We start from the raw sequence: 26,682 nt of genomic DNA on the forward strand, positions 1-26,682 counted from the left end.
TGATTAGTGCTGAGAAATGGAACGTTGCATTTCCGACAAACGTTCTCTCAACAACGACCACTTGCATTCATGTAGCATCATTAATGTAGTAAGATGTCCCAAGATGCTTCGATGGTGTGATTATCGAATAAAATTTGACAAATGGTGCTGTATATTTTATATACCTCAGAGGAATGCAGAGGTGACATTAGTTTCTAAGTGTGCAAGGTTTACAGTGCTTGAATATATCCGGTGGAGACACGATGGGCCGAATGGCCTCCTTCTACACTAACAATTCTTTGATTCTGTGATACATCTTTGCGGTCACAAAATGTCTGCACTCATGCTTACAGCAGCTTCTGTCGTGCCTGTTTACTTTGCTCTGAATTAACTCCCAGGTTTAACCAGTCAAGCACAGTTACCAGAATCACACAAGCAAACACAGAACAGTTGAACAATTTAGTGCCACAGGTGGCCTATGAGATATGGCTTGTTTTGTACCACTGCCCAAGTCAGATTTCTACCCACCCAACTCCTTGCACTGTCTCCTTTTCGGGCTCATTCCATCCCATCATCTCCGAACTGTGGATCTTCTCACTTCCCTTAGTCTTACTTCCTTTCTACAATCTCCAGGCTTTTGAAACCACTGCCTGACCTCACCTCACCACAGATGCTTAATCTACCTCACCTTCACGGCCTTGCACACACTCCCTATTTCTCTGTAACTTTCTCCAGCACTTAACACCCTCTGGGATGTCTGTACACCGCCCGTCTGTGCCTCTCACGATTTGAATCATTCCACTATTGGCAGCAGTGCCTTCAGCTGCCTGGCCCCCAAGCTATGGAATTTTCTTCCTAAGCTCCTCTGCACTTCCTTTAAGATACTCTGTTAAATCTATCTCTTTGACTAAATTGTCAAAAGATCATCTGTCCTAATATCTCCTTATGCGCCTCCACCTCAAATTCAGTCTGTTAATCGCCCCTGTGAAGCACCTTGGGACTTTGTTTCTTATGATGGTAAAGGCGCTACATAAATGCAAGTTGTTGACGTACTTTGTTCAAATCATGATATTGTTTTGCTATGTTGCCCCGACTCTGAACTTGGGCTTTCTCCCCTCAGAAAGGGTGACTTTTGGCAGTCAGTACCATATTCAATAGCATTACCATCACTGAATCCCCTCACATCAACATCCTAGGGGTTACCATTGACCAGGAGCTGAACTTGACTAGCCATATAAATACTGTGGCTACAAGAGCAGGTCAGAGGCTGGGAATTCTGCAGCAAGGAACTCACCTCCTGACTCCCCAAAGCCTGTCCACCATCTACAAGGCACAAGTCAGGTCTGTGATGGAATACCCTCCACTTGCCTGGATGAGCGCAACTCTAAAATTCAAGAAGTTCGACAACATCCAAGGTAAAGCAGCCCCCATCCAACACCTTTAATTTCCTCCATTGTCAGTGCACAGTGGCAGCAGTGTGTGTACCATCTACAAGATGCACTGCACGAATTCACCAAGGCTCCTTTGACAGCACCTTCCAAATCCACAACCACTACCACCTAGAAGGACAAGGGCAGCAGACGCATGGGATCACCGCTACTTGGAATTTCCCCTCCAAGCCACTCACCGTCCTGACTTAGAAATATACCGCCGTTCCTTCACTGTCGCTGGATCAAAGTCCTGGAACTCCCTCCCTAACAGCACTGTGGGTGTTCCTACACCTCATGGGCTGCAGCGGTTCAAGCAGATAGCTCACCACCACCTTCTCAAGGGCAACTAGGGATGGGCAACAAGCGATTGGCCTAGCCAGCAACAGCCACACATCCTACAAAAGATTTTTTTTTTAATCTCTTTTTTTTTCTCTCTGTATTATAAGCTGTTACATTCCATTCGGCTGTGTTTTTAAGTTTCAATTCCTCCCTCTTCCCTGCAATCGACTGTTACATGCCCCACATTTAGCAGCAGACACAAAACACAACAGGGCTGTCAGATCCACGGCGCACTGACATTCACCACACAGGAAATGTTACTCACTGCACCCTGCTCCAGAGCAGGGTTGGGAATATGCTTCTTGTCTTCTGTGTACTGACAGTAGACCACCCAGCTGTCAGGGTTTCGAACATTTCAGACACAGGAAGTCAAAAATGTTGTGGTTAATGTGGCCGATTTTGTAAGCTCTGCAGCCTTGGACAGTCACAACTCTGAGATCACCCAGAGGTGCACAGTGTGGGGGGGGAGTTGAGTGACAGGGTTAATCCTCTCCTAGAGACTTAGGAAAAAGGAGCCATTTCGGCCCCTCAAGCCTGCTCCGCCATTCAACTAGTTCATGGCTGATCATCTACCCCAACAGCATCTTCCCACACTATCCCTTGATGTCTTTAATATCAAGAAATTTATCAATTTCTATCTTGAACATACTCATTGACTGAGCCTCCAGACCACTCTGGGGTAGAGAGTTGCAAAGCTTCACCAACCTCTGAGTAAAGAAATTCCTGCTCATCTCAGTCCTAAATGGTCTGCCCCCTACCCTGAGACCATGTCCCCTGGTTCTAGATGCCCCAGCCAAGGGAAATACCCTTCCTGCATCTACCCTGTAAGAATTTTGTATACATCAAAGAGATCTAAACCCTCGAGAATCTAGGCCCATTCTCCTCAACCTCTCCTCAGAGGATATGGGAACTCAGATGGGACCAGGCTGCCCGGAGAATTACTAGACACAGGAAGAGCTGGTGGAGGGTGTTAACCCCCTCAGATGGGTACAGTTTATTCACTGAGTCACTGGGCAATTTCCTCCATTTAAACAGCTTAATAGTTATTAATATTCACTAACATTAGTACATCAGGAACAAGGTGTTCTTTTGGCCGTTTGACCCTTGTTCCTCCTGTTCAAGTTCAGCTGACCCCTGAATTATGGTGGTGCCATTCACATCCTCCAAACTTCCAAAGTGCTTTGCAGCCAATGCTTAGTTTTGTAGGCGCATGTGGCAGTCCATCTGTGCACAGCAAGAGCTCACAAATAGCACTGAGGTATAAGAGCAGTTAATCTGCCCTTTTTTTTTGAGTGATTTCGATCAAGTGAGAAACGCTGGCCATTGGGGAACTTCCCTGCTTTTGTCCAGATAGAGCTGTGGGATATCTCATGACCGCCCTGGGATAGCTGCAGGGCAATGGAAAGGCCCACTCAGGACCTCACTGGGGTGTCGACCTGGATTACGTGCTCAAGGCCTGGAATTTGACAGCAGCCCCCAACCCCCTCCGGAGCAGGATGGGAGGGGTGGGGTGGGGAGGAGGGGCCCCAAAATTAGGTGCCGTTCCAGCAATGCCATTCACGGCACCTACCCACCCGCCACCCACTGCAATTTTACCAGCGACAGGGGAGGTATCAGGCGGCCCGCTCACCCATGCGCCAGCTGAGGCCCTTAAGTGACCGAGGGAGACCGACACCAAGTGTTCAGCCCGCCAGATAAAACCTGACCAGTTGGTGGCCTGGCAAAAGTGGGGGCGGGTGCCCACTTTTCAGGCTCTCTGTGCCTATCAGAGACCACCCCCTTTTCCAAGGTATTTCCCTCCTCACACATTTCCATCCCTCTCCCCATCCTGTCCACTCTGGACCTCTAGCCCCATCACCTGCAAGACCAGACCCTGCGAGACACCAGACTCCCTTTGTTGCGGCCTCCTCACTTCCCTGGGAGACTAACTGCAGTCCCGGCAGTGGCCATTGCTCCTGGTGGTGCTGGTGGGACCAGAGGCCATCAGCCATTTGATTGGCTGACGGATCACAGAGGCAGGATTTCCTCTCCAGCTGGGGCAGAATGCACACCTCAAGTCAATTAACAGCTGATAATGACCTCGGGGCAAGCAGGCCAAGTGGAGGTGGGCCTCAACTTTTGCACCAGGAGGAGAAAGAGCCTGATCACCACATTTCTGGAGCGGGACTTGAACCTGTGACTTTCAGTGGTAAGAGTGCTGGTCACTGAAAGGCAACACTCTTGTCTACGATTCCAACATATCCACATGGGGATTTACTCTGTACCTAACCCCGTGCTGCACCTGCCCTGGGAGTGTTTGATGGGGACAGTGTAGAGGGAGCTTTAGTCTGTATCTAACCCTGTGCTGTACCTGTCCTGGGAGTATTTGATCGGACAGTGTAGAGGGAGTTTTACTCTGCATCTAAACCATGTTCTACCTTTCTTTTAATATTCATTCATGGGATGTGGGCTTCGCTGGCTGGGCCAGCATTTATTGCCCATCCCTAATTGCCATTGAGAAGGCCGTGGTGAGCTGCCTTCTTGAACCGCTGCAGTCCATGAGGTGTAGGTAAACCACAGTGCTGTTAGGAAGGGAGTTCCAGGATTTTGATCAGTGACGGTGAAGGAACAGTGATATATTTCTAAGTCAGGATGGAGAGTGACTTGGAGGGGAACTTCCAGGTGGCGGTGTCCCATGTCTCTGCTGCCCTTGTCCTTCTAGATGGTAGTGGTTGTGGGTTTGGAAGGCGCTGTCAAAGGAACTTTGGTGAATTCCTGCAGTGCATCTTGTAGATGGTGCACACTGCTGCTACTGTGTGTCGGTTGTGGAGGGAGTGAATGTTTGTGGATGTGGTGCCAATCAAGTGGGCTGATTTGTCCTGGATGGTGTCAAGCATCTTGAGTGTTTTGGGAGCTGCACCCATCCAGGCAAGTGGGGAAATATTCCATCACACTCCTGACTTGTGCCTTGTAGATGGTGGACAGGCCTTGGGGAGTCAGGAGGTGAGTTACTCATCACATGATTCCTAGCCTCTGACCTGCTCTTCTAGCCACAGTATTTACATGGCTAGTCCAGTTCAGTTTCTCGTCAATGGTAACCCCCAGGATGTTGATAGTGGAGGATTCAGTGATGGTAATGCCATTGAACATCAAGGGGTGATACTTGGATTCTCTCTTGTTGGAGATTGTCATTGCCTGACACTTGTGTGGCGCGAATGTTACTTGCCACTTGTCAGCCCAAGCCTGGATATTGTCCCGGTTTTGCTGCATTTGGACATGGACTGCTTCAGTATCTGAGGAGTCGCGAATGGTGCTGAACATTGTGCAATCATCAGCGAACATCCCCACTTCTGACCCTATGATGAAAGGAAGGTCATTAATGAAGCAGCTGAAAACGTTTGGGCCTAGGACACTACCCTGAAGAACTCCTGAGATGATGTCCTGGAGCAGAGATGACTGACCTCCAACAATCACAACCATCTTCCTTTGTGCTAATTATGACTCCAACCAGCAGAGAGTTTTTCCCCTGATTCCTATTGATTCCAGTTTTGCTAGGGCTCCTTGATGCCGCACTCGGTCAAATGCAGCTTTTACGTCGAGGGCTGTCACTCCGACCTCACCTCGGGAGCTCAGCTCTTTTGTCCACTTTTGAACAAGGCTTTAATGAGGCCAGGAGCTGAGTGATCCTGGTGGAACCCAAACTGGGTGTCAGTGAGAAGGTTATTGCTAAGCAAGTGCCGCTTGATAGCACAGTTGATGACCCCATCCATTACTTTACAGACGATGGAGAGTAGGCTGATGGGCAGTAATTGGCTGGGCTGGAATTGTGCTGCTTTTTGTACACAGGATATACCTGGGCAATTTTCCACATAGCCGGGCAGATGCCAGTGTTGCAGCTGTACTGGAACAGCTTGGCTAGGGGTGTGGCAAGTTCTGCAGCACAAGTCTTCAGTACTATTGTAGGAATATTGTCAGGGCCCATAGCCTTAGCAGTATCCAGTGCCTTCCTCTGTTTCTTGATATCACATGGAGTGAATCGAATTGGCTGAAGACTGGGGACTACTCGGCACTTCTGGCTGAAGATTGTGACAAATGCTTCAGGCTTATCTTTTCCACTGTTGTGCTGGGCTCCTCCATCATTGAAGATGGGGATATTTGTGGAGCCTCCTCCTCCAGTGAGTTGTGTAATTGTCCACCATCATTCATGGCTGGATGTGGCAGGACTGCAGAGCTTAGATATGATCCGTTGGTTGTGGGATCACTTCGCTCTGTCTATCACTTGCTGCTTATGCTGATTTGCACACAAGTAATCCTGTGTTATAGCTTCACCAGATTGACACCTCATTTTTAGGTACGCCTGGTGCTGCTCCTGGCATGCCCTCCTGCACTATTCATTGAACCAGGGTTGATCCCATGGCTTGATGGTAATGTTAGTGGAGGATATGCAGGGCCATGAGGTTGCAGATTGCATTCGAGTACAATTCTGCTGTTGCTGATGGCCCACAGCGCCTCATGGATGCCCAGTCTTGAGTTGCTAGATCTGTTCAAAATCTATACCATTTAGCACGATGGTAGTGCTACACAACACAACGGAGGGTATCTTCAATGTGAAGGTGGGACTTCATCTCCACAATGACTGTGTGGTGGTCACTCCTACCGATACTGTCATGGACAGATGCATCTGTGGCAGGCAGGCTGGTGAGTATGAAGTCAAGTATGTTTTTCCCTCTTGTTGGCTTCCTCCCCACCTGCCGCAGACCCAGTCTAGCAGCTATGACCTTTAAGACTCAGCCAGCTCAGTCAGTAGTGGTGTTACCGAGCCAGACTTGAGTGATGGACATTGAAGTCCCCCACCCAGAGTACATTCTGCGTCCTTGCCACCCTCAGTGCTTCCTCCAAATGATGTTCAACATGGAAGAGCACTGATTCATCAGCTGAGGGAGGGCAGTACGTGGTAATCAGAAGGATGTTTCCTTGCCCATATTTGACCTGATGCCATGAGACTTCATGGGGTCCAGAGTCAATGTTGAGGACTCCCAGGGCAACTCCCTCCCAACTGTATACCACTGTGCTGCCACCTCTGCTGGGCCTGTCCTGCCAGTGGGACATACCCAGAGTGGTGTCTAGGACCTTATCTGTAAGGTATGATTCCGTAAGGATGACTATGTCATCAGGCTATTGTTTGACTAGTCTGTGGAACAGCTCTCCCAATTTTGGTACTAGACCCCAGAAGGAGGACTTTGCAGGGTCGACAGGGCTGAGATTGCCATTGTTGTTGCCTCAATTGATGCCGGGTGGTCCATCCGGTTTCATTCCTTTTTTGTGACTTTGTAGCGGTTTGTTACAACTGAGTCACTTGCTAGGCTTTAAGAGTCAACCACATTGCTCTGGTCTAGAGTCACGTGTAGGCCGGTCCCGGTAAGGACAACAGATTTCCTTCCCTTAAAGGTATTAGTCACATCTAGTGAACCAGAGGGATTTTAACAACTATCGATAATGGTTTCATGGTCATCATTAGACTTTTAACTCCAGATTTTTATTGAATTCATATTCCACCAACTGTCATGTCAGGTCCCCAGGGCATTACCTTGGCTCTCTGGATTACTAATCCAGCAATAATACCACTACACCATCGCCTCCCCCTGGGAGTCTTTGAAACTGTCTTGTAGATGCTTCTTGCTGATACTTGGTGCCTGGAATAGACATTCTTTCACTTCCCAATATTAATGACCATTACCTCAATGAGCACAAGCTTATGCAGAATAATTGTTTTATCTCATCCCCATGTTTTTGAGCACCTTTCCCTTCTTTGTCTTTCTCCGTACCTTATTGATTTCTTCCAGGCGGTCATCCTGTTTCGCTTTAAGGATTCCGAAGGCTTTACCACCTGAAATATTGAAAAATAAAAGCTAATATTGAAAGAAGGAATCTGGACAAGGCAGTAGAATAAAATCTTTACTCTGTATCTAACCCCATGCTGTACCTGCCCTGGGAGTGTTTGATAGGGACAGTGTAGAGGGAGCTTTACTCTGTATCTAACCCCATGCTGTAGCTGCCCTGGGAGTGTTTGATGGGGACAGTGTAGTGGGAGCTTTACTCTGTATCTAACCCCATGCTGTAGCTGCCCTGGGAGTGTTTGATGGGACAGTGTAGAAGGAACTTTATTCTGTATCTAACCCTGTGCTGTACCTGTCCTGGGAGTGTTTAATGGGGAGAGTGTAGAGGGAGTTTTACTCTGTATCTAACCCACGCTGTACCTGTCCTGGGATGTATTCCAGTGGTTAAAGTTAAATTTAAGATGTGGTTAGAACGTCTAAGTAAACTGTCGTCAACTTGCAACTCACAAAGATAAAGATCATCAAGGGTTAGGATTCTGGGTAGCAAAATGACTTAAGGTAGTTGCTGTGGCTTTGGACTATTGATGGGGCTGTGAGCTATTACACGGGATCTATGGCAAAGAAACAGGCCATTCGGCCCAACCAGTCCTTGCTTGCTTTTAAGCTTCACTCGAGCCTCCTCCCATCTTTCCTCAACTACATCTACCATCCTAACCCTTCTCCCTCATATGCTTGTCGAGTTTCCCCTTATATTATACTATCTATTCACTTCAACCACCTCTTGCGGTAGTGAGTTTCACATTCTTACCACACTTTAGGCAAAGAAGTTTCTTCTGAATTCCTTATTGGATTTCTTGGTGACTATCTTAGATTGCTGGCCCCCAGTTATGCTCTTCCCCACAAAAGGAAGCATGAGGTCAATGTGCTTTCGGTCATGGCCGCGACAAAGCGAGATGGTTGTAGTTGACGGACACCAGTCATCACTGCTCCCGGGATGTTAGAACAGCAGTTCCACGGGGGAAAATTACATTCACATAGCCCTCTTCGATTGCTGCATCAATGACCTCAATCATAAGGCCAGGAGTTGGGCTGTTTGATGAAAATTTCACAATGCACTTCCTCGCTCACAACTCCTCCAGTGTTCATAGATTATAGAACAATACAGCACAGAAGGAGGCCATTCGGCCCATTGTGGCTCTTTGGTCATGCTATCCGGTTAGCCCCACTCACATAGCCCTGTAATTTTTTTTCCTTTCAAGTATTTAACCAATGTTCTTATACAGCCATTCCTTCATTGGAAAGAAGCAATTGGAAAGCAGTCTACATCAAGGCACATTCACACCAGCCGTAATACCCTGACCTTTTCCTGGCATCGCCATCTTTTGAGGGTCATGCCAGGCCAAAGGTTTAGCTGGACCAACCATGTCAAAACCATGGCTGCAAAAGGAGAACAGGCAACGGGGAGTCTACATTGAATGAGTCCCCGCTCAGTCCCTCAAACCCCCGCTGCCACCTAGAAGGCTCAAGCTAGGATAGCGATGGAGTACACACACCTCATCTCCACCACCAGCTCTACGTTTCCCACCAAGCCACATGCTATCCTACCTTACACTTACACGCCCATTCCTTCCCCCTTGCTGGGTCAGCGTCAATAAACCCACCCCACATGGACTGTGATGACTGAAGAAGATAGCCCACGTCCATCTCCTCAAGGGCATCGATGAATTGGCCATAAGTGAGCCCTTGCTCATGTCATCCACCGCCCTTCTAAAATATGTGATTATTCAGGTTGAATTGGTGAACTGTCCGCAAGCATGACCCAGACCTCCCTGTCGCTTGCCATTTCAACACTCCACCCTGCTCTCATGCCCACATGTCCGTCCTTAGCCTGCTGCATTGTTCCAGTGAAGCTCAACGCAAACTGGAGGAACAGCACCTCATCTTCCGACTAGACACTTTACTGCCTTCCGGACTGAATATTGAGTTCAACAATTTTAGATCATGAACTCTCTCCTCCATCCCCACCCCCTTTCTGATCCCCCTTTTTTCCAATAATTTATATAGATTTTTCTTTTCCCACCTATTGCCATTATTTTGAAATATATTTCCATCCATTGTTTTATCTCTACCTTTTAGCCTATTTCGATCCCTTCCCCCCACCCACCCCCACTAGGGCTATCTGTACCTTGCTCGTCCTGCTTTCTATCCTTAATGTCACCTATTAGCACATTCCTTAGATAATATCACAACCTTCAACACCTCTTTGTCCTTTTGTCTATGACATCTTTTGGCAATCTCCACCTATCACTGGCCCTCTATCCAGCTCTATCTGTCCCACCCCCTCCTTAAACCAGCTTATATTTCACCTCTTTTCTATTTTTCCTTAGTTATGTTGAAGAGTCATACGGACTCGAAACGTTAACTGTGTTCCTCTCCGCAGATGCTGTCAGACTTGCTGAGTTTTTCAAGGTATTTTTATTTTTGTTTTGAATTGGTGAACTGTTTGTTGCTAATTCTCCTTCTGCTACTGTTTCAAATTCAGTTTCCAACAAAACTAAGTCCAAACCCCGAACACCAAAAGCAAAAAATGCTGCAGCTACAGGAAATCTGAAATAAAAACAGAGAATGCAGGTCTGGCAGCATCTGGGGGGAGGGAAGCAGAGTCAATGTTTCAGCTCTGTGACCTTTCATCAGCAATGGGAGTACCCGGAGATGTAAAAGGGAAGGTCAGTGATGTTGGGGAAGGCAGGGGAGATTAAACCACGAATGGCATGAAGGTGATGGGCAAAGGGGGATGGTCATGAGACAAGCAAAGAAACAAAAGAGGGTTTAGAGAAATGTAAATGGGAATACCAGAATCACCACAAAAAAGCCACCATCCAGAGGCAGAGATCAAAAGTAAACCGTTGCTTCACCTGGGAGGAGCGTTTGGGGCTCTGGATGGTGAGAAGGGAAGAGGTAAAGGGGCTGGACCTGCATCTCCTTTGCTTGAATGTAAAGGTGCGGTGGGAAGGGGAGGGGTTGTTAGGGGTGACTGAGAAGTGAAACAGGGTGTCGCGGGGAGGAAACGGTCCCTTCAGAATGCTGAAAGGGGGAGGGCAGGGGAAGGTGTGTTTGGCAGCGCCATCACTTTGGACTTGGTGAAAATGGTGGAGGGTGACCCATTGAATACAGAGGCTGGCGCGGTGGAAGGTGAGGGCAAGGGGAACATTATCATGGTTCGGGGAGGGAGAGGTAGGGGTGAGAGAAGAAGCACAAGAATTGGAATGGACGTGGTTGAGGGCCCTGTCAACCGTAGTGGCGGGGGAACCCTCGGCTGAAGAAGAATGAAGACACATTGGAAGCAATGACACGAAAGTTGCCATCATCAAGAATAGTTCAACAGAGAGGGAGAAACTGGGAGAATGGAATGGAGTCCTTACAGGAAGCAGGGTATGAGGAAGTGTCGCCAAGGTAGCTGCGGGAGTCAATGTTTTTATAGTGAATATTGGTTGATAGCTTATCCCTGGAAATGGAGACAAGAGAAGTCAAGGAGGGTAGGGAAGAGTCAGTGTTGGACCACGTGAAGGTGAAAGAAGGGTGGAAATTGGAAACAAAGTTGATGAAATTGTCAACTTCAGGACGAGAGCACGAAAGGGTACCAACGCAGTTATCAATGTACGGGGAAAAGATGTAAGGCAGGGGGTCCGAGTAGGGCTGGAACAAGGAATGTTCCACGTATCCCACAAAAAGACAGGCATAGCTAGAACCCATACAGTTACCCATATTATTATTATTATCATTATTATTATTGATATTCAGAGGAACTGAGTGGAGTTACAGGAGAAGTTGTTCAGAGTGAGAACAAGCTCAGCCAGGCAGAGGAAGGCGATGATGGATGTGGACTAGTCGGGATAAGTTGAGAGCCCTCAGGCCCTATTGGTGAGGAATGGAGGTGCAGAGGAATTGAACGCCCATGGTGAAGAGGAGACGGTTAGGGCCAAGAAATGGGAAAATGTTAAAGTGACAAGCATGGGGTGGGGGGGTGATGGTTGGGGGGGGGCATCAGAAGAGTCGCAGGTGAGGTGGTTAAAGACTGGACAAGGGGAGAAAAAAATGGAGTCAAAAAAGGAAGAAATCGATTCAATGGGGCAGGAGCAGACTGAAATGATGGGTCCACCAAGGCAGTCCTGTTTATGGATTTTGGGAAGGAGGTTGAAGTGGACTGTCTGGGGTGGGGGCACTATGAGGTGGGAAGCTATGAAGGGAAGATCTCCAGAGGAGATGAGGTCAGCAACAGTCCTGGATACAATGGCTTGATGTTCAGTGGTGGGGTCATGGTCCATAGAATGGCAGAGTTGTTACGCACAGAAGGAGGCCACTTGGCCCATCACGTGTGTGTTGGTTCTCTGAAGGAGCAATTCACCTAGTGTCATTCTCCCACTTTTGCCCTGTAACCCTGAGCATTCTTCCTTTTCAGATAATAATCCAATTCCCTCTTGAATGCCCCTACCACACTTTCATATTCCAGAGGGGGTGGGGGAGGGAGGAGGAAGTGTCAGAGAGTTGGCGTTCAGCCTCTGCAAGGCAGAGTCTGATTCACCGGGCAGCAATGGCACCCCCACTCCCCACCCCCACACCCAACCCCTTGTCAGCAGGTCTGAGACAATGTTAGGGTTGGGCCTGAGAGATCCGTGTGCTGTAAGTCCAGAGGGAGACAGGTTGGGGTGAATGAGAAGAGCAGAGAAATTGAGACAGCCAACGTCGCACTGGCAATCCTCGATGAAAAGATTGAGAGAGGGTAAGAGGCCAGAGGGAGTGGCCCAGGTCGAGGGAGAATACTTGAGACAGGTAAGAGGGTCACTGAGCTGGGAGGAAGACTCCTGACCAGAGGTGTGGGCGGCAGAAGGAGAGTTCAGTGTCGTGTCGAAATCAAAATTCATTGGGCGTAAAGAAGCTGAGTCCTTTGCTGAGGACAGATCATTCAGAGTCAGAAACAAGAAGGTTAGAGGGTGAAAACATAGTGAGGGGTGATGCTGGAAGAAGGGATGGGGTCAGAGAGAAGTGAAGAGGGAGGAGGATCTGGAGGGGCGTTGGTATCCATGAGTTATTGAGGCTAGCGGTCCTTGAAGGAAAATAGCTTTTTGTCAAAGTGCTGGCTGAGGTGAAAGATGAAAGGGAACAGTGGACCAGCTTTGAGATAGGGTCAGTGCTGCTGAAGGGAGAGGCTGAGATTGCACACGTGGAAACACACGGCATTGGCTGCAGATATCAGGCTGTGGAGAGAACCGCGACTGGGAGGATTCTGAATGTCCAGGAGACACCTGCAATCAGGGGGCGGATCCGCAACATGAAGGGTTGGAATTTTAGTTGGAACGCATGCGGAATAAGCTGGAGGCATTTGCTCAGGGCAGAGAAGTGGCCGTGGAAGTGAGTTTTGGTGGACTATCTAACCAAACGAGAAGGGAAACAGAAAACAACGAAGGTGAACGGACAGGATAGAAGAGACGAGCAGGAATGCCGTCGGACTGAAGAGCTGAGCTTCTTCAAGGTGGGCATTCCTGGAAGAGAAAAGTGCCAGTGAATGAAACACGAAGACAAAAACAAACTAACTGCGGAGGCTGGATACCTGGAATAAAAACAGAGAATGCTGGAAACACTCAGCAGGACTGACAGCATCGGTGGAGACAGAGAGAGAGAGAAACAGGCTTTCAGGTCAGCGACCTTCCATCAGAACCCAGAGTATTTAGAGATGTAAGGGGTTAGAAACAAGGCGAAGGGAGGGCAGGGGAGGGGAAGGGAGGGGAGGGAGATAAAACAAAACGGAAGATCAATGATGGCGGGGGAAGGTAAGAGAGGTTTAACAACAAAGGGAATGATATTGTGAAACGCAAAAGGAGATGGTAATGGGAGAAGTAAAGAAACAAAAGACTTGCCCTGAGGCAAAGTAAACGAGGAAGATAGAGATTCATCAGCAATAGCTGCCATCCAGTAAAAAATGAGGTTCTGGTCCGTAACTGCTGAGCTCATTGTCAAGCCTGGAATAAGAGGTAAAATGCCCAGTTGAGCGCTTTTCCTGAAAACTAAATATGAATGTTCAGTTGGGTGATTTGAAACATCGCCTGCTTCAGTTAAAGATAAACGCTCACTCCCGGAGTGAAGTTCCTTTTGCGACTGAGGTTTGTTTGCTGGACGAGGGAAAAAAGGAAGATTAGAAAGAACTTGCATTTCTGTGTTGCCTTTCATGACGCCAGAGTGCCCCGGAGCACTTTACAGCCAATTCAGTGCTTTCTGAGTCGCAAAGGTAGCAAAATGTAGCACAGTCGGTTTGCGCACAGCAAGGTCCCACAAACAGCAATCAGATAATGAACAGACAGTCCGTTCTTTTGGTGACGTTGGTTGAGGAATGCACATCGACCAGAGCCCCCACCCCCTCCTCCTCCTCCTCCCCCTCCGCCACCCCAACAACCCCCACGCCCCTGCTTTCCTTCCATAAAGTATCTTTCTCATCAACCTGAGGGGCCCCACACGTCCTTGGTTTAATGTCTCAGCAAAATAATAAAAGAGACGCTTCTGACAGTGTGGCACTCTGTCGTACTGCACCATCAGCTTTGACTGTGCGTGTGCTCAATTCTCTGGTCCGGGGGTCACGAACCCACAGCTTTCTGATTCGAAGGCCAAGGTGAACTGGCGGGCGGACTGGCGGGCGGGCGGGAGGAGAGAGTAGGGAGGTGTGGTTTAGTCATGCAGCAGTCCTCATATGTTACCGCTTGACACCAGTTCAACCAGGGATATTTTAGACACGGCGGGTATCTCCCACCTCCACTCCTCCCTACCCTAGGCAGGCTGGGTCCTACTTTAATACGCTGGCTTTGCAGCCTGATGACACCTTTGGCCCCCTGCTATGTAATTTCTGCCCGAAAACAGGGTCAAAGCTGCTGACAAAACCTTGTGGGAGGCAGCACACAGGATAGAAAAAGCCAAGGGAAGTGTTTATTCCTTCCTTTGGTGACGATTCCTTTTGGAGTCAGGATTGCTCCACATGGTCCCTGCATGGAATTCTTAGGCTTCCCCAGGTCCCAGCCTCCTCTACCCCCCTCCCACAACTTTGGACCCATTCCCTCCCAGCCAGCACTAACCTTTAAGCTGGAACCATCCCCCATGCGGTGCTCCTGCAGCTTCTGCCTATCCACACGATCTCCTGCTCCTCTGGAAACTTCCTGCTGCCTGCCACCTGTTTTGACCTCTGCCCTCCGCCCTCTGACATGGCGCGGTGCAGACACGTTTAAGTGAGGCCGAGGCATTCGACAGACGGAGCCTCACACGCGACTCCTGGGACTCCTGATTGCTCCAAGCACACCCGGAGGTTAAAGTCAGGTCTACCGGCCAGACGCACAACCCTCTGGGGTCTCGTGTTCCTCCAATCCTGGCCCCTTGCACATTCCCTGATTTTCCATCATTCCAACATTGGCAGGCCATGCCTTCATCTACCTGGGTCCTAAGCTCCAGGATATCCCCCCACTAAAGTTGTCCACCTCTCTCTCTCTCTCCCACCCCTAACCCCAGCCTCCCCCGCCTCTCCTTTAAGAAGCTCCTTAAATCCCAGCTCTTTGGGGATGCATTTTGTTCAGATGTCCTACCATGTAGCTCAGTGTCAAATTTGTACAATCGCTCTGGCGAAGCTCTTTGGAATGTTTTAACAGGGCGCTACATAAATTCACATTGTTGCTTTCTTAACCACCGGACTTTGGATTCTGAATGGAAACAGCTTAAGAACAGAAAGCCACAGCCTCATGCAGCGCACCGGACAATGCAGCAAACAACCCTTCAAAAACGTCGCGAGTTCATTTTGAAGTTATGTCCTTCTGTGGTTGGCAATAATGTTGTCGCTCGAACAGCAATAAGCCTGCAACGCCCTGTCCTTCAAAAGGAAACACAATGTGGCAGAAAGCTTGCGAACAGCTCAGAGGCTCTTGTGTTAAACATGGGCTGGAGGTTATTTTCTCACGTCAGTTTTCGTCTGTTCACATTTTTATTTCAACAAAAAGAAACGCCGAGTTACCCAAAGTGTCTGCGGCGCTCCAAAGCTCCAGAGGATTCCCAACCTGCTCAACTACTTGCAGATAACAACTCGGGTTACAGCATCGAAACAATCCCAGGGAATGGGGAGGGCCAAGGCTGCGGGGTAGGGGGGGTGGGGGTGGATTTTAAAACAAGGATGAGAATTTTAAAATTAAGATGTTGTTTGACTGGGAGTCAGTGTGGGACAGTGGGAGTTGTTGGGAGTCAGTGCGGGACAGTGGGAGTTATTGGGAGTCAGTGCGGGACAATGGGAGTTGTTGGGAGTCAGTGCGGGACAGTGGGAGTTATTGGGAGTCAGTGCGGGACAGTGGGAGTTATTGGGAGTCAGTGCGGGACAGTGGGAGTTATTGGGAGTCAGTGCGGGACAGTGGGAGTTATTGGGAGTCAGTGCGGGACAGTGGGAGTTATTGGGAGTCAGTGCGGGACAGTGGGAGTTATTGGGAGTCAGTGCGGGACAGTGGGAGTTGTTGGGAGTCAGTGTGGGACAGTGAGCGCAGGGGCAACAGGGGGGTCCCAATGTTGCAGTTGGGCCTCAGCAGGTAGCCTCGGAATTCAGGAGGGTTGTGGGGCTCCCATCCCACTCCTGAGGCTTCAGCACAGGGCTGAGGCTTCCTGTGCAGTGCCGAGGGAGCGCTACCCCACCACTGTCAGGTGAGACGTTGAACCAGGGGGGGCCCTGTCTGCCCTCCCGGCGGAGCATAAAATGCTACAGCAGAGCTTTCTTGAGGAAGGGAAGAGCTGAGGAGTTCTCCCTGCTGTCCCCGGGATGACTTTTTTTAACCCCCTCAAACAACAGCGGTTGGGAAGTAAAAAAAAAATGACCCAGTCGCCATCGAATTCTGGGAGCTGTCTGTGAGCAAATTGGCTGCTGTGTTTCCGACATCGAGAGCCGCGGCTGCGTTTCACAAAGTACCTCGCTGGCTGCGAAGCGCTTTGGGGCTCCCCACAGGAGGAGAAAGGAAACGATGAAGCTTGTAAATGACGGGGACTGGTCCAAACCGGGGTTCCGCTTCGAGGTGAGCGAGGCCAATTCGGACCAGCGCCCGTCATTTCCGTCTTGGGGAGGAGAAGGGGTGACATCCCGAGCTTGCGAAAGGCATGATTGCAAATGAAGCCCCTCCTTTGCAGCTGGGCAACCTGCGGCGGGGACCAGGCCCTCTCCCCACCACCCCTAACCCCACCCCACCCCCCCACCCCCTTTACTTCGAGGCCCGTTCACAGGGGCAGGCAAGGCCGACGACAGGAGCATAAATGAGCACAATGAACAGATTGCCCTTATCAAAAGAACGCTGGAGATTCAAACCGCGAGCGGACAATGCTGCAGATACGCAGGAGAACCACCAACGTCTGCAAAGGACAGACAGAGAGCAGTTGAGTTTTTTTCTTCCCTACCTTGAGGGTTCATCGCTGAGCTGACTTTCGCCTTTCAGTCTTTCTGTCTTTGGACAGTAACTTGAGTGATTTTTTTTTTATCAAACCATAAGGAAACAATGAGTCCAAAGGAGAAGTTTAACTTCCTTCTGGTGATGTCACTGAAAGATGCTTACACTTTAGTTTTTCCCCCCCCCCCCCCGCCCCATCTCCCCTTAAAAAGGCAACAACATTCCTCTCTGAATTTTCACAATGACTCTCGCTTAAAATGAAACTGCACAGCCCCGGACCTGCTTTAAGACAGAGTGACCCGAAAATGATGAGCTAGGATTAAGCCCGGGCAGGCTGCTGAGTGAGCTGATCTCAGGGTTGGGAGGGGCTGTGGGGCGCGTGGAGGGAGGTGGGGAGGAGATTTCGGTGCGGGGGGTGGTGGTGGTCTCTAGATTGGACAAGGTCCGGTGCACTGAATCGTTTTTCAGCTGTGTGGCTCTTTGTGGGTAGAGTTAGGGGATTGTGGGTTCAAGCCACGCTCCAGAGACCTGAGCGCAAAATCTAGGCTGATACTCCTAGTGCAGTACAGAGCGAGTGCCGCACGGTCAGAAGTGCTGTCTTCTGCATGAAACTTTAAACCGGGGAGGGGGGTGGGGGGGCCCTGTTTGCTGCTCAGGTGGCACCGTTTAGAACGAGAGGGCAGTGGGAGGGGGGAGGAGCAGGGGATCCTCCTCAATTTCCTGTACCATTACTTATCCCTCAACTATCACTTCTGGTCATTCTCACGTCGCGGTTTCTGGGATCTTGCTGTTGCATAAATTGGCTTCGGCGTTTCCTACATTACAACCGTCATTGCACTTCGAAAACAGTTCTGAATTGGCTGTAAGGTGCTTTGGGGTGCCATTAGGTTGTGGAAGGTGCTATATAAATGCAAGTTTCCATGTTTGTATATGCCACAGGGCCTAGGTTCAGCTTTATGAAAGTTGACCATATCTCGAGCGGGCGACTGATAAGATACCGTACATTTCACATCACAGCCCATGTCCGATTTCTTCCCACCCACCACACCCACCCCTCCGCTTTCTGTCTTCCTTCTTTACCTCTGTCTCAGCTCATCGACTGCTGAAGCTCTCATCCATCCCTTCTTTACCTCTACACTCCAGTACTCCAACACACTCCTGGCTGGTCTCCCACATTCTACCCTCCATAAACTTGAGGTCACCCAAACCCCTGCTGCCCAGAGGGGGTGGTGCGGAGGGGGTGGGGTGGGTGGGAGTGGGGGGGCTGTGGTGCGGAGGGGTTGGGTGGGGGGGGGTGGGAGGGGGGAGGAGCAGGGGATCCTCCTCAATTTCCTGTACCGATGGTGGTGCGGAGGGAGTGGGGGCTTTCAACAGGGGAACGGCCTGGGGCCTGGGTTTTATTCTTTGACGGGTCTGCCCAATCGATTCCCAGAATCAGAGCCAATTCCAGCCAGCTTGCAAGTTCCACTTTTAATATTTGTCTCAGCGCCTCCCGGGGTGCGGTGGGGTGATTCAGTTTCCCTTTCATGAGTCCTATTCTGGGCCCTCAGCTCAACTGATGCGTTTTGCATTCGGTTCTCGCCTGTGGCTTTGCAGCTCGGGCTCCACCGAGTGTTACAGAGAGTCAAAGACAGGATGAGGTCCATCAGGAAGTGGCGCTCGCCCACACTTACCAGTCTAAAAAAAGATCCCAGCGAGTGCCTGGCTGACAGCCTGAACCCAGTGCAACGTGGCGGACGTTTCCAGGTTAACAAAGCATCACTGGGCCCATATTGGAAAAGGGCAGACGCAGACCAAGCATAAAATGTAAAGCTCCAATTTTTTTCACCCCCCCCACTATTTATTCATGGGACATGGGTGTTGCTGGCAATTTGTTGCCCACCACGGTTACCATCAAACTGAGGGCAGCCCAGAGTCAACCCCATTGCTGTGGGTCTGGAGTCACATGTAGGCCAGACCAGTTCAGGCTGTCAGCCAAGCATTTGCTGGTTCTTTTTTTAGACTAGAGTCTGTGGGTGAGCACTACTTCCTGATGGACCTCATCCTGTCTTTGACCCTTCCTCACACTCAGATTTCCTTCCCCAGAGGACATTAGTGAACCTGATGGGCTTTTGCAACTTGTCAGTGATAGCTGTCATGGTTCCCCCCCTCCTCCCCGCCCCCATGACTGGGAGCTACCTAGAGGCTTCAGGTTTTTATTAACTGAATTTAGATGCCAGCAGCTGCCCTGGTGGGATTTGAACTCTTGTTTCCACCAGAGCATTAAGCTGTGTTTCTGGATTACTAGTCCAGTGATATCGCCATGACACCACCATCTCCAGTTGCTTAGCAGCTGTCTCAGGTGCAGTTCCCTGTTTCGTGAATCTGCCTAAAGGCGTATGGATTTTAGAGTAATATTGTGCAATATTTTCTAAAGCACTGGGTCGCTATCAGCTGGAGAATTATGTGCCATTCTGGGCACTGCCCTTTAGGAAGGACATCTAGGCCTCGGAAGAGGGGTGCAATAGAGATTTATTTACTAGAGTTATTTTTTTTTATTCATTGATGGGATGTGGGCATCGCTAGCTGGGTCAGCATTTATTGCCAATTCCTAATTGCCCTTGAGAAGGTGGTGGTGAGCTCCCTTCTCGAACCGCTGCAGTCCCTGTGGTGTAGGTACACCCTCAGTGCTCTTAGGGAGGGAGTTCCAGCATTTTGACCCAGCGGCAGTGAAGGGACGGAGATCTATTTCCAAGTCAGGATGGTGTATGTGTGGCTTGGAGGGGAACTTGCAAGTGGTGGCCTTCCCATATGTCTGCTGCTCTTGTCCTTCTAAGTGGTAGTGGTCATGGGTTTGGAAGGTGCTGTCAAAGGAGATAAAATTGTTTCCAGGACTGTCACTAACCTCATCTCCTCTGGAGATCTACCTCCCACAGCTTCCAACCTGATAGTCGCCCAACCTCGGACGGCCCGCTTCTACCTCCTACCCAAAATCCACAAACAGAACTGTCCCGGCAGACCGATCGTGTCAGCCTGTTCCTGCCCCATGGAACTCATTTCTCGTTATCTTGACTCCCTTCTCTCTCCCCTTGTCCAGTCCCTTCCCACCTACATCCGTGATTCCTCTGACACCTTACGTCACATCAACAATTTCAGTTCCCTGGCCCCAACCGCCTCCTCTTCACCATGGACGTCCAATCCCTCTACACCTCCATCCCCCACCAGGCTGGTCTGAGGGCCCTTAGCTTCTTCCTCGAACAGAGGCCCGAACAATCCCCATCCACCACTACTCTCCTCCGTCTGGCTGAACTTGTTCTCACACTGAACAATTTCTCCTTTAACTCCTCTCACTTCCTCCAAATAAAAGGTGTGGCTATGGGTACCCGCATGGGCCCCAGCTATGCCTGTCTCTTTATGGGGTATGTGGAACATTCCTTGTTCCAGTCCTACTCCGGCCCCCTCCCACAACTCTTTCCCCGGTACTTCGATGATTACTTCGGTGCTGCTTCATGCTCTCGTCGGGACCTGGAAAAATTTATTAATTTTGCTTCCAATCTCCACCCCTCCATCATTTTCACATGGTCCATCTCTGACACTTCCCTTCCCTTCCTTGACCTCTCTGTCTCAATTTCTGGTGATAGACTGTCCACCAATATCCATTACAAGCCTACCGACTCCCACAGCTACCTCAACTACGCCCCGCTTCCTGTAAGGACTCCATCCCATTTTCTCAGTTCCTTCGCCTCCGTCGCATCTGTTCTGATGATGCTACCTTCAAAAACAGTTCCTCTGCCATGTCGTCCTTCTTCCTTAACCGAGGTTTTCCACCCACGGTGTCCAGCCCATCTCCCGCGCATCCGCCCTCATGCCTTCTCCTCCCTCCCAGAAACATGATAGAGTCCCCCTTGTCCTCACTTATCATCCCACCAGCCTCCGCATTCAAAGGATCATCCTCCGCCATTTCTACCAACTCTAGCATGATGCCACCACCAAACACATCTTCCCTTCACTCCCCCTGGCAGCATTCCGTAGGGATCGTTCCCTCCGGGACACCCTGGTCCACTCCTCCATCACCCCCTACTCCTCAACCCCCACCTATGGCACCTCCCCATGCCCACGCAAAAGATGCAACACCTGGCCCTTCACTTCCTCTCTCCTCACCGTCCAAGGGCCCAAACACTCCTTTCAAGTGAAGCAGCATTTCACTTGCATTTCCCCTAACTTAGTCTACTGCATTCGTTGCTCCCAATGCGGTCTCCTCTATATTGGAGAGACCAAACGTAAACTGGGCGACCGCTTTGCAGAACACCTGCGGTCTGTCCACAAGAAAGACCCAAACCTCCCTGTCGCTTGCCATTTTAACACTCTACCCTGCTCTCTTGCCCACATGTCTGTCCTTGGCTTGCTGCATTGTTCCAGTGAAGCCCAACGCAAACTGGAGGAACAGCACCTCATCTTCCGACTAGGCACTTTACAGCCTTCCGGACTGAATATTGAATTCAACAATTTTAGATCTTGAACTCCCTCCTCCATCCCCACCCCCTTTCCGTTTCTTCCCCTTTCCTTTTGTTTTTTCCAATAATTTATATAGATTTTTCTTTTCCCACCTATTTCCATTATTTTTAAATCTATACCTTTTATGCCCTGTTAGTCTTTCCACCCCACCCCCACTAGAGCTGTACCTTGAGTGTCCTGCCATCCATTCTTAGTTAGCACATTCGTTTAGATAATATCACCACCTTCAACACCTCTTTGTTCCTTTGCCTGTGACATCTTTTGATTATCTGCTCCTATCACTGTTTGCTTGTCCCTACAACCACCAGCACCCCCCCAACTTCTCCACCCCCCCACCCCCAACCCACCTTAAACCAGCTTATATTTCACCCCTCTCCTAATATTACTCAGTTCTGTTGAAGGGTCATGAGGACTCAAAACGTCAACTCTTTTCTTCTCCGCCGATGCTGCCAGACCTGCTGAGTTTTTCCAGGTAATTCTGCTTTTGTGCTGTCAAAGGAGGATGGTGAATTTCTGCAGTGCATCTTGTAGATGGTACACACTGCTGCTACTGTGCATCGGTGGTGGAAGGAGTGAATGTTTGTGGATGGGGTGCTAATCAAGCGGGCTGCTTTGTCCTGGGTGGTGTCAAACTTCTTGAGTACCAGGGGTGAAAGATTTCACTTGCATGAATGAGCTGGGATTATTCTCAGAGCAGCAACCGTTAAGAGGAGATTTAATGGAGGCGTTCAAAATCATGGTTTTGAGAGAGTAAATAAGGAGAAACTGTTTCCAGTTGCAGGACGGTCAGTAACCAGAGGAATCGGATTTAAGGTAGTTGACAGAACCAGAGGTGACGTGAAGAAACATTTTTTTTTGACACAGAAAGTTGTGATGATCTGGAATGCGCTGTCTGTAAAGGCAGTGGAAGCAGATTCAATAATAGCTTTCAAAAACGGAATTGTCTAAACACATGAAGGAGACAAGTTAAAGGTCTATGGGGAAAGAGCAGCATGATGTAGCATGATAATTCTACTAAAGAGCTGACAGGGCACAATGGGCCGAATGGTCTCTATCTCTGTGATGTATGATTCTATGGCCTCCAAGGAGCATATTTAATCTAACCCATCCATTGGGAAAGTGACGGGATTGGGTGAAACACTAGTTCCACAGCCCAACCTGTTTTTAATCTTCATTGAAGTCAATGGAGAGCGATATTGAGCAGAATACCTGCGAGCCACATGATCCCATGATAATATCACCCAGGGTGTGGAAGAGGGTGGCACAAATCCCACCTTGGCAGCTGGTGGAATTTAAATTCAATGAATAAAACCTGGAATTGGAAGCTAATCTCAGTAATAGTGACCATGAAACTACAATCAATTGTCGTAAAAACCCATCTGGTTCACAAATGCCCTTCAGAGAAGGAAATCTGCTGCCCTTACCTGGCCTGGCCTACAGGTGACTCTTAACCGCCCCCTGAAATGGCCTTGCAAGCCACTCAGTTCAAGGACAGTTAGGGATGGGTAACAAATGCTGGCCTTCCCAGTGACACCCACACCCCATCAAAGAGTTTAAAAAAAAGTTTGGTTAAAATAGCCACCAAAGGCCCCATCGGGTTAATGGGCAATCCTTGGATTGGCAGAAGATTGTAAGTGACATATCACCAGTGTTGGCTCCATGTTAATTATGAACTTGGACATAGGGAATACAATATTGGAATTGGAGGCAGCCCAAAAGTAAAAGTTTGGCAATGCAAGAAAGCCCAAGAGGGCACTGAATGCTTAAGGGAATTGGGCAGGCAAGTGGCAGATGCAGTTTAATGAGGAGAAGTGCATGATAGAGCATTAAAGCAGGGAAAAAGAAAGAACAGAATCCTGAATTATACAGCATAGGGAGCCATTCAGCCCATCATGTCTGTGCCAGCTCATTGAAAGAGCTTTACATTTAGACTCACTCCCCTGCTTTTTTTCCCATAGCCCTGCAAATGTTTCCTTTCTTTCAGTCTATCCCCACCAGCACTTTAATCTAGTGTAAGCTTGTGCTCTAAGCCTTAACTTTGAACTTTGGAATGGTTTCAGCATAGCTCAAGCGTGCTGTAACTGTGCAGCTTCCAATTATTCTGCAGGTGTTTTCAATTTCACTTACACTCCGAGCTTCCACTCTATCAGCACAGTCAGTCCTAGAGAGGAAACTGGTGGTTTATAGTAATGCCTTATTTCTCTTTTTGTTTTGTTTTTGCTTGAACCTTTTTACTAAGCGAGGCAGGAGATCATGGGATCGATCAAGATGTAGAGATGAAAATGAAACAACAATACACAGGAAGTTTATGATAATTGGTCACACCATAATTCAGTAGAGAGCCAAGAGAATGATCTCAGGTCACGGGGGGACTTCAGTTATGGGCATAGATCAGGAAAGCTGGGCTTGTCCTCTTTAGTGAAGAGCAGGTTGAGGGGAAGGTTGATAGAGGTGTTCAAAATCATGAGGGGTGTAGACTGAGTGGATAGAGAGAAAATGTTGCCTTTGGCAGAAGGGTTGAGAACCAGGCGTCACCGATTTGGCTGATTGATGAAAGCACCAGAGGCAACATAAGGAAAATCTTGCAGAAGTTGGTTAGGATCTGGAATTCACTGTCAGAGAGTGTGGTAGAGGAAGGTTCCATCGTGGCTGACAAAAGGGAATCCGATAATTATAAAAGTGCAGGGCTATGGGTAAAGGGCAGGGTAGTGAGAGCAGGTGAGTTGCTCTTGCAGAGAGTGTGCACAGACACAATGGGCAGAATGGGCCCCTTTCAGTGCTGTAACCATTCTTTGATCCTCTTCCATAATTCTATGCAAAGAAGGTCACTGGGTGCAGTGTGATGGGGACACCAGCAGATGGAAATAGAGAGAGAGGTAGCTGAGTGCAGTGAGACAGGGGTGCAGCAGACAGAGATAGAGAGAGGGGTAGCTGAGTGCAGTGAGACGGGGGTGCAGCAGACAGAGATAGAGAGAGGGGTAGCTGAGTGCAGTGAGACAGGGGTGCAGCAGCAGACAGAGATAGAGAGAGGGGTAGCTGAGTGCAGTGAGACAGGGGTGCAGCAGACAGAGATAGAGAGAGGGGTAGCTGAGTTCAGTGAGACAGGGGCACAGCAGACAGAGATAGAGAGAGGGGTAGCTGAGTGGAGTAAGACAAGGGTGCAGCAGACAGAGATAGAGAGAGGGGTAGTTGAGTGCAGTGAGACAGGGGTGCAGCAGACGGAGATAGAGAGAAGGGTAGCTGAGTGCAGTGAGATGGGGGTGCATCAGACGGAGATAGAGAGAGGGGTAGCTGAGTGCAGTGAGACAGGGGTGCAGCAGACAGAGATAGAGAGAGGGGTAGCTGAGTGCAGTGAGATGGGGACATGAGCAGACAGAGATAGAGAGGGGGGTAGCTGAGTGCAGTGAGACAGGGGTGCAGCAGACAGAGATAGAGAGAGGGGAAGCTGAGTGCAGTGAGATAGGGGTGCATCAGACGGAGATAGAGAGAGGGGTAGCTGAGTGCAGTGAGACAGCGGTGCAGCAGACAGAGATAGAGAGAGGGGTAGCTGAGTGCAGTGAGATGGGGGTGCATCAGACGGAGATAGAGAGAAGGGTAGCTGAGTGCAGTGAGACAGGGGTGCAGTAGTCAGACATAGAGAGAGGGGTAGCTGAGTGGAGTAAGACAAGGGTGCAGCAGACAGAGATAGAGAGAGGGGTAGTTGAGTGCAGTGAGACAGGGGTGCAGCAGACAGAGATAGAGAGAAGGGTAGCTGAGTGCAGTGAGATGGGGGTGCATCAGACGGAGATAGAGAGAGGGGTAGCTGAGTGCAGTGAGACAGGGGTGCAGCAGACAGAGATAGAGAGAGGGGTAGCTGAGTGCAGTGAGATGGGGACATGAGCAGACAGAGATAGAGAGGGGGGTAGCTGAGTGCAGTGAGACAGGGGTGCAGCAGACAGAGATAGAGAGAGGGGAAGCTGAGTGCAGTGAGATAGGGGTGCATCAGACGGAGATAGAGAGAGGGGTAGCTGAGTGCAGTGAGACAGCGGTGCAGCAGACAGAGATAGAGAGAGGGGTAGCTGAGTGCAGTGAGATGGGGGTGCATCAGACGGAGATAGAGAGAAGGGTAGCTGAGTGCAGTGAGACAGGGGTGCAGTAGTCAGACATAGAGAGAGGGGTAGCTGAGTGCAGTGAGATGGGGGTGCATCAGACGGAGATAGAGAGAGGGGTAGCTGAGTGCAGTGAGACAGGGGTGCATCAGACGGAGATAGAGAGAGGGGTAGCTGAGTGCAGTGAGACAGGGGCGCATCAGACGGAGATAGAGAGAGGGGTAGCTGAGTGCAGTGAGACAGGGGCGCAGCAGACGGAGATAGAGAGAGGGGTAGCTGAGTGCAGTGAGACAGGGGCGCAGCAGACGGAGATAGAGAGAGGGGTAGCTGAGTGCAGTGAGACAGGGGTGCAGCAGACGGAGATAGAGAGAGGGGTAGCTGAGTGCAGTGAGACAGGGGTGCAGCAGACAGAGATAGAGAGAGGGGTAGCTGAGTGCAGTGAGACAGGGGTGCAGCAGACGGAGATAGAGAGAGGGGTAGCTGAGTGCAGTGAGACAGGGTAGCAGCAGACAGAGATAGAGAGAGGGGTAGCTGAGTGCAGTGAGACAGGGGTGCAGCAGACAGAGATAGAGAGAGGGGTAGTTGAGTGCAGTGAGACAGGGGCGCAGCAGACAGAGATAGAGAGAGGGGTAGCTGAGTGCAGTGAGACAGGGCTGCAGCAGACAGAGATAGAGAGAGGGGTAGCTGAGTGCAGTGAGACAGGGGTGCAGCAGACGGAGATAGAGAGAGGGGTAACTGAGTGCAGTGAGACAGGGGGACACCAGCAGACAGAGATAGAGAGAGGGGTAGCTGAGTGCAGTGAGACAGGGGTGCAGCAGACAGAGATAGAGAGAGGGGTAGCTGAGTGCAGTGAGACAGGGGCACAGCAGACGGAGATAGAGAGAGGGGTAGCTGAATGCAGTGAGACAGGGGTGCAGCAGACGGAGATAGAGAGAGGGGTAGCTGAGTGCAGTGAGACAGGGGTGCAGCAGACAGAGATAGAGAGAGGGGTAGTTGAGTGCAGTGAGACAGGGGCGCAGCAGACAGAGATAGAGAGAGGGGTAGCTGTGTGCAGTGAGACAGGGCTGCAGCAGACAGAGATAGAGAGAGGGGT

At 49.8% G+C, this 26,682-nt stretch overlaps 1 protein-coding gene across 1 annotated transcript in view; it reads right to left on the bottom strand.

Annotated features, from left to right (window-relative positions):
- LOC144695515 (allograft inflammatory factor 1-like) overlaps positions 1-17,148 on the bottom strand; it is a 24,979-nt gene extending 7,831 nt beyond the window's left edge. The window contains exons 1-2 of the mRNA XM_078566391.1: positions 17,018-17,148; positions 7,553-7,614 (exon numbers count right to left, since the gene is read on the bottom strand). Coding sequence (XP_078422517.1) covers positions 7,553-7,614; positions 17,018-17,030 — 75 coding nt within the window. The 5' untranslated portion in view covers positions 17,031-17,148. The remainder of the gene's footprint in view (positions 1-7,552; positions 7,615-17,017) is intronic.
- Positions 17,149-26,682: the final 9,534 nt, after the last annotated feature.

The sequence above is a fragment of the Cetorhinus maximus genome, chromosome 21 (assembly GCF_964194155.1).
Source record: "Cetorhinus maximus chromosome 21, sCetMax3.hap1.1, whole genome shotgun sequence".
In the NCBI taxonomy this organism is placed as follows: domain Eukaryota; kingdom Metazoa; phylum Chordata; class Chondrichthyes; order Lamniformes; family Cetorhinidae; genus Cetorhinus; species Cetorhinus maximus.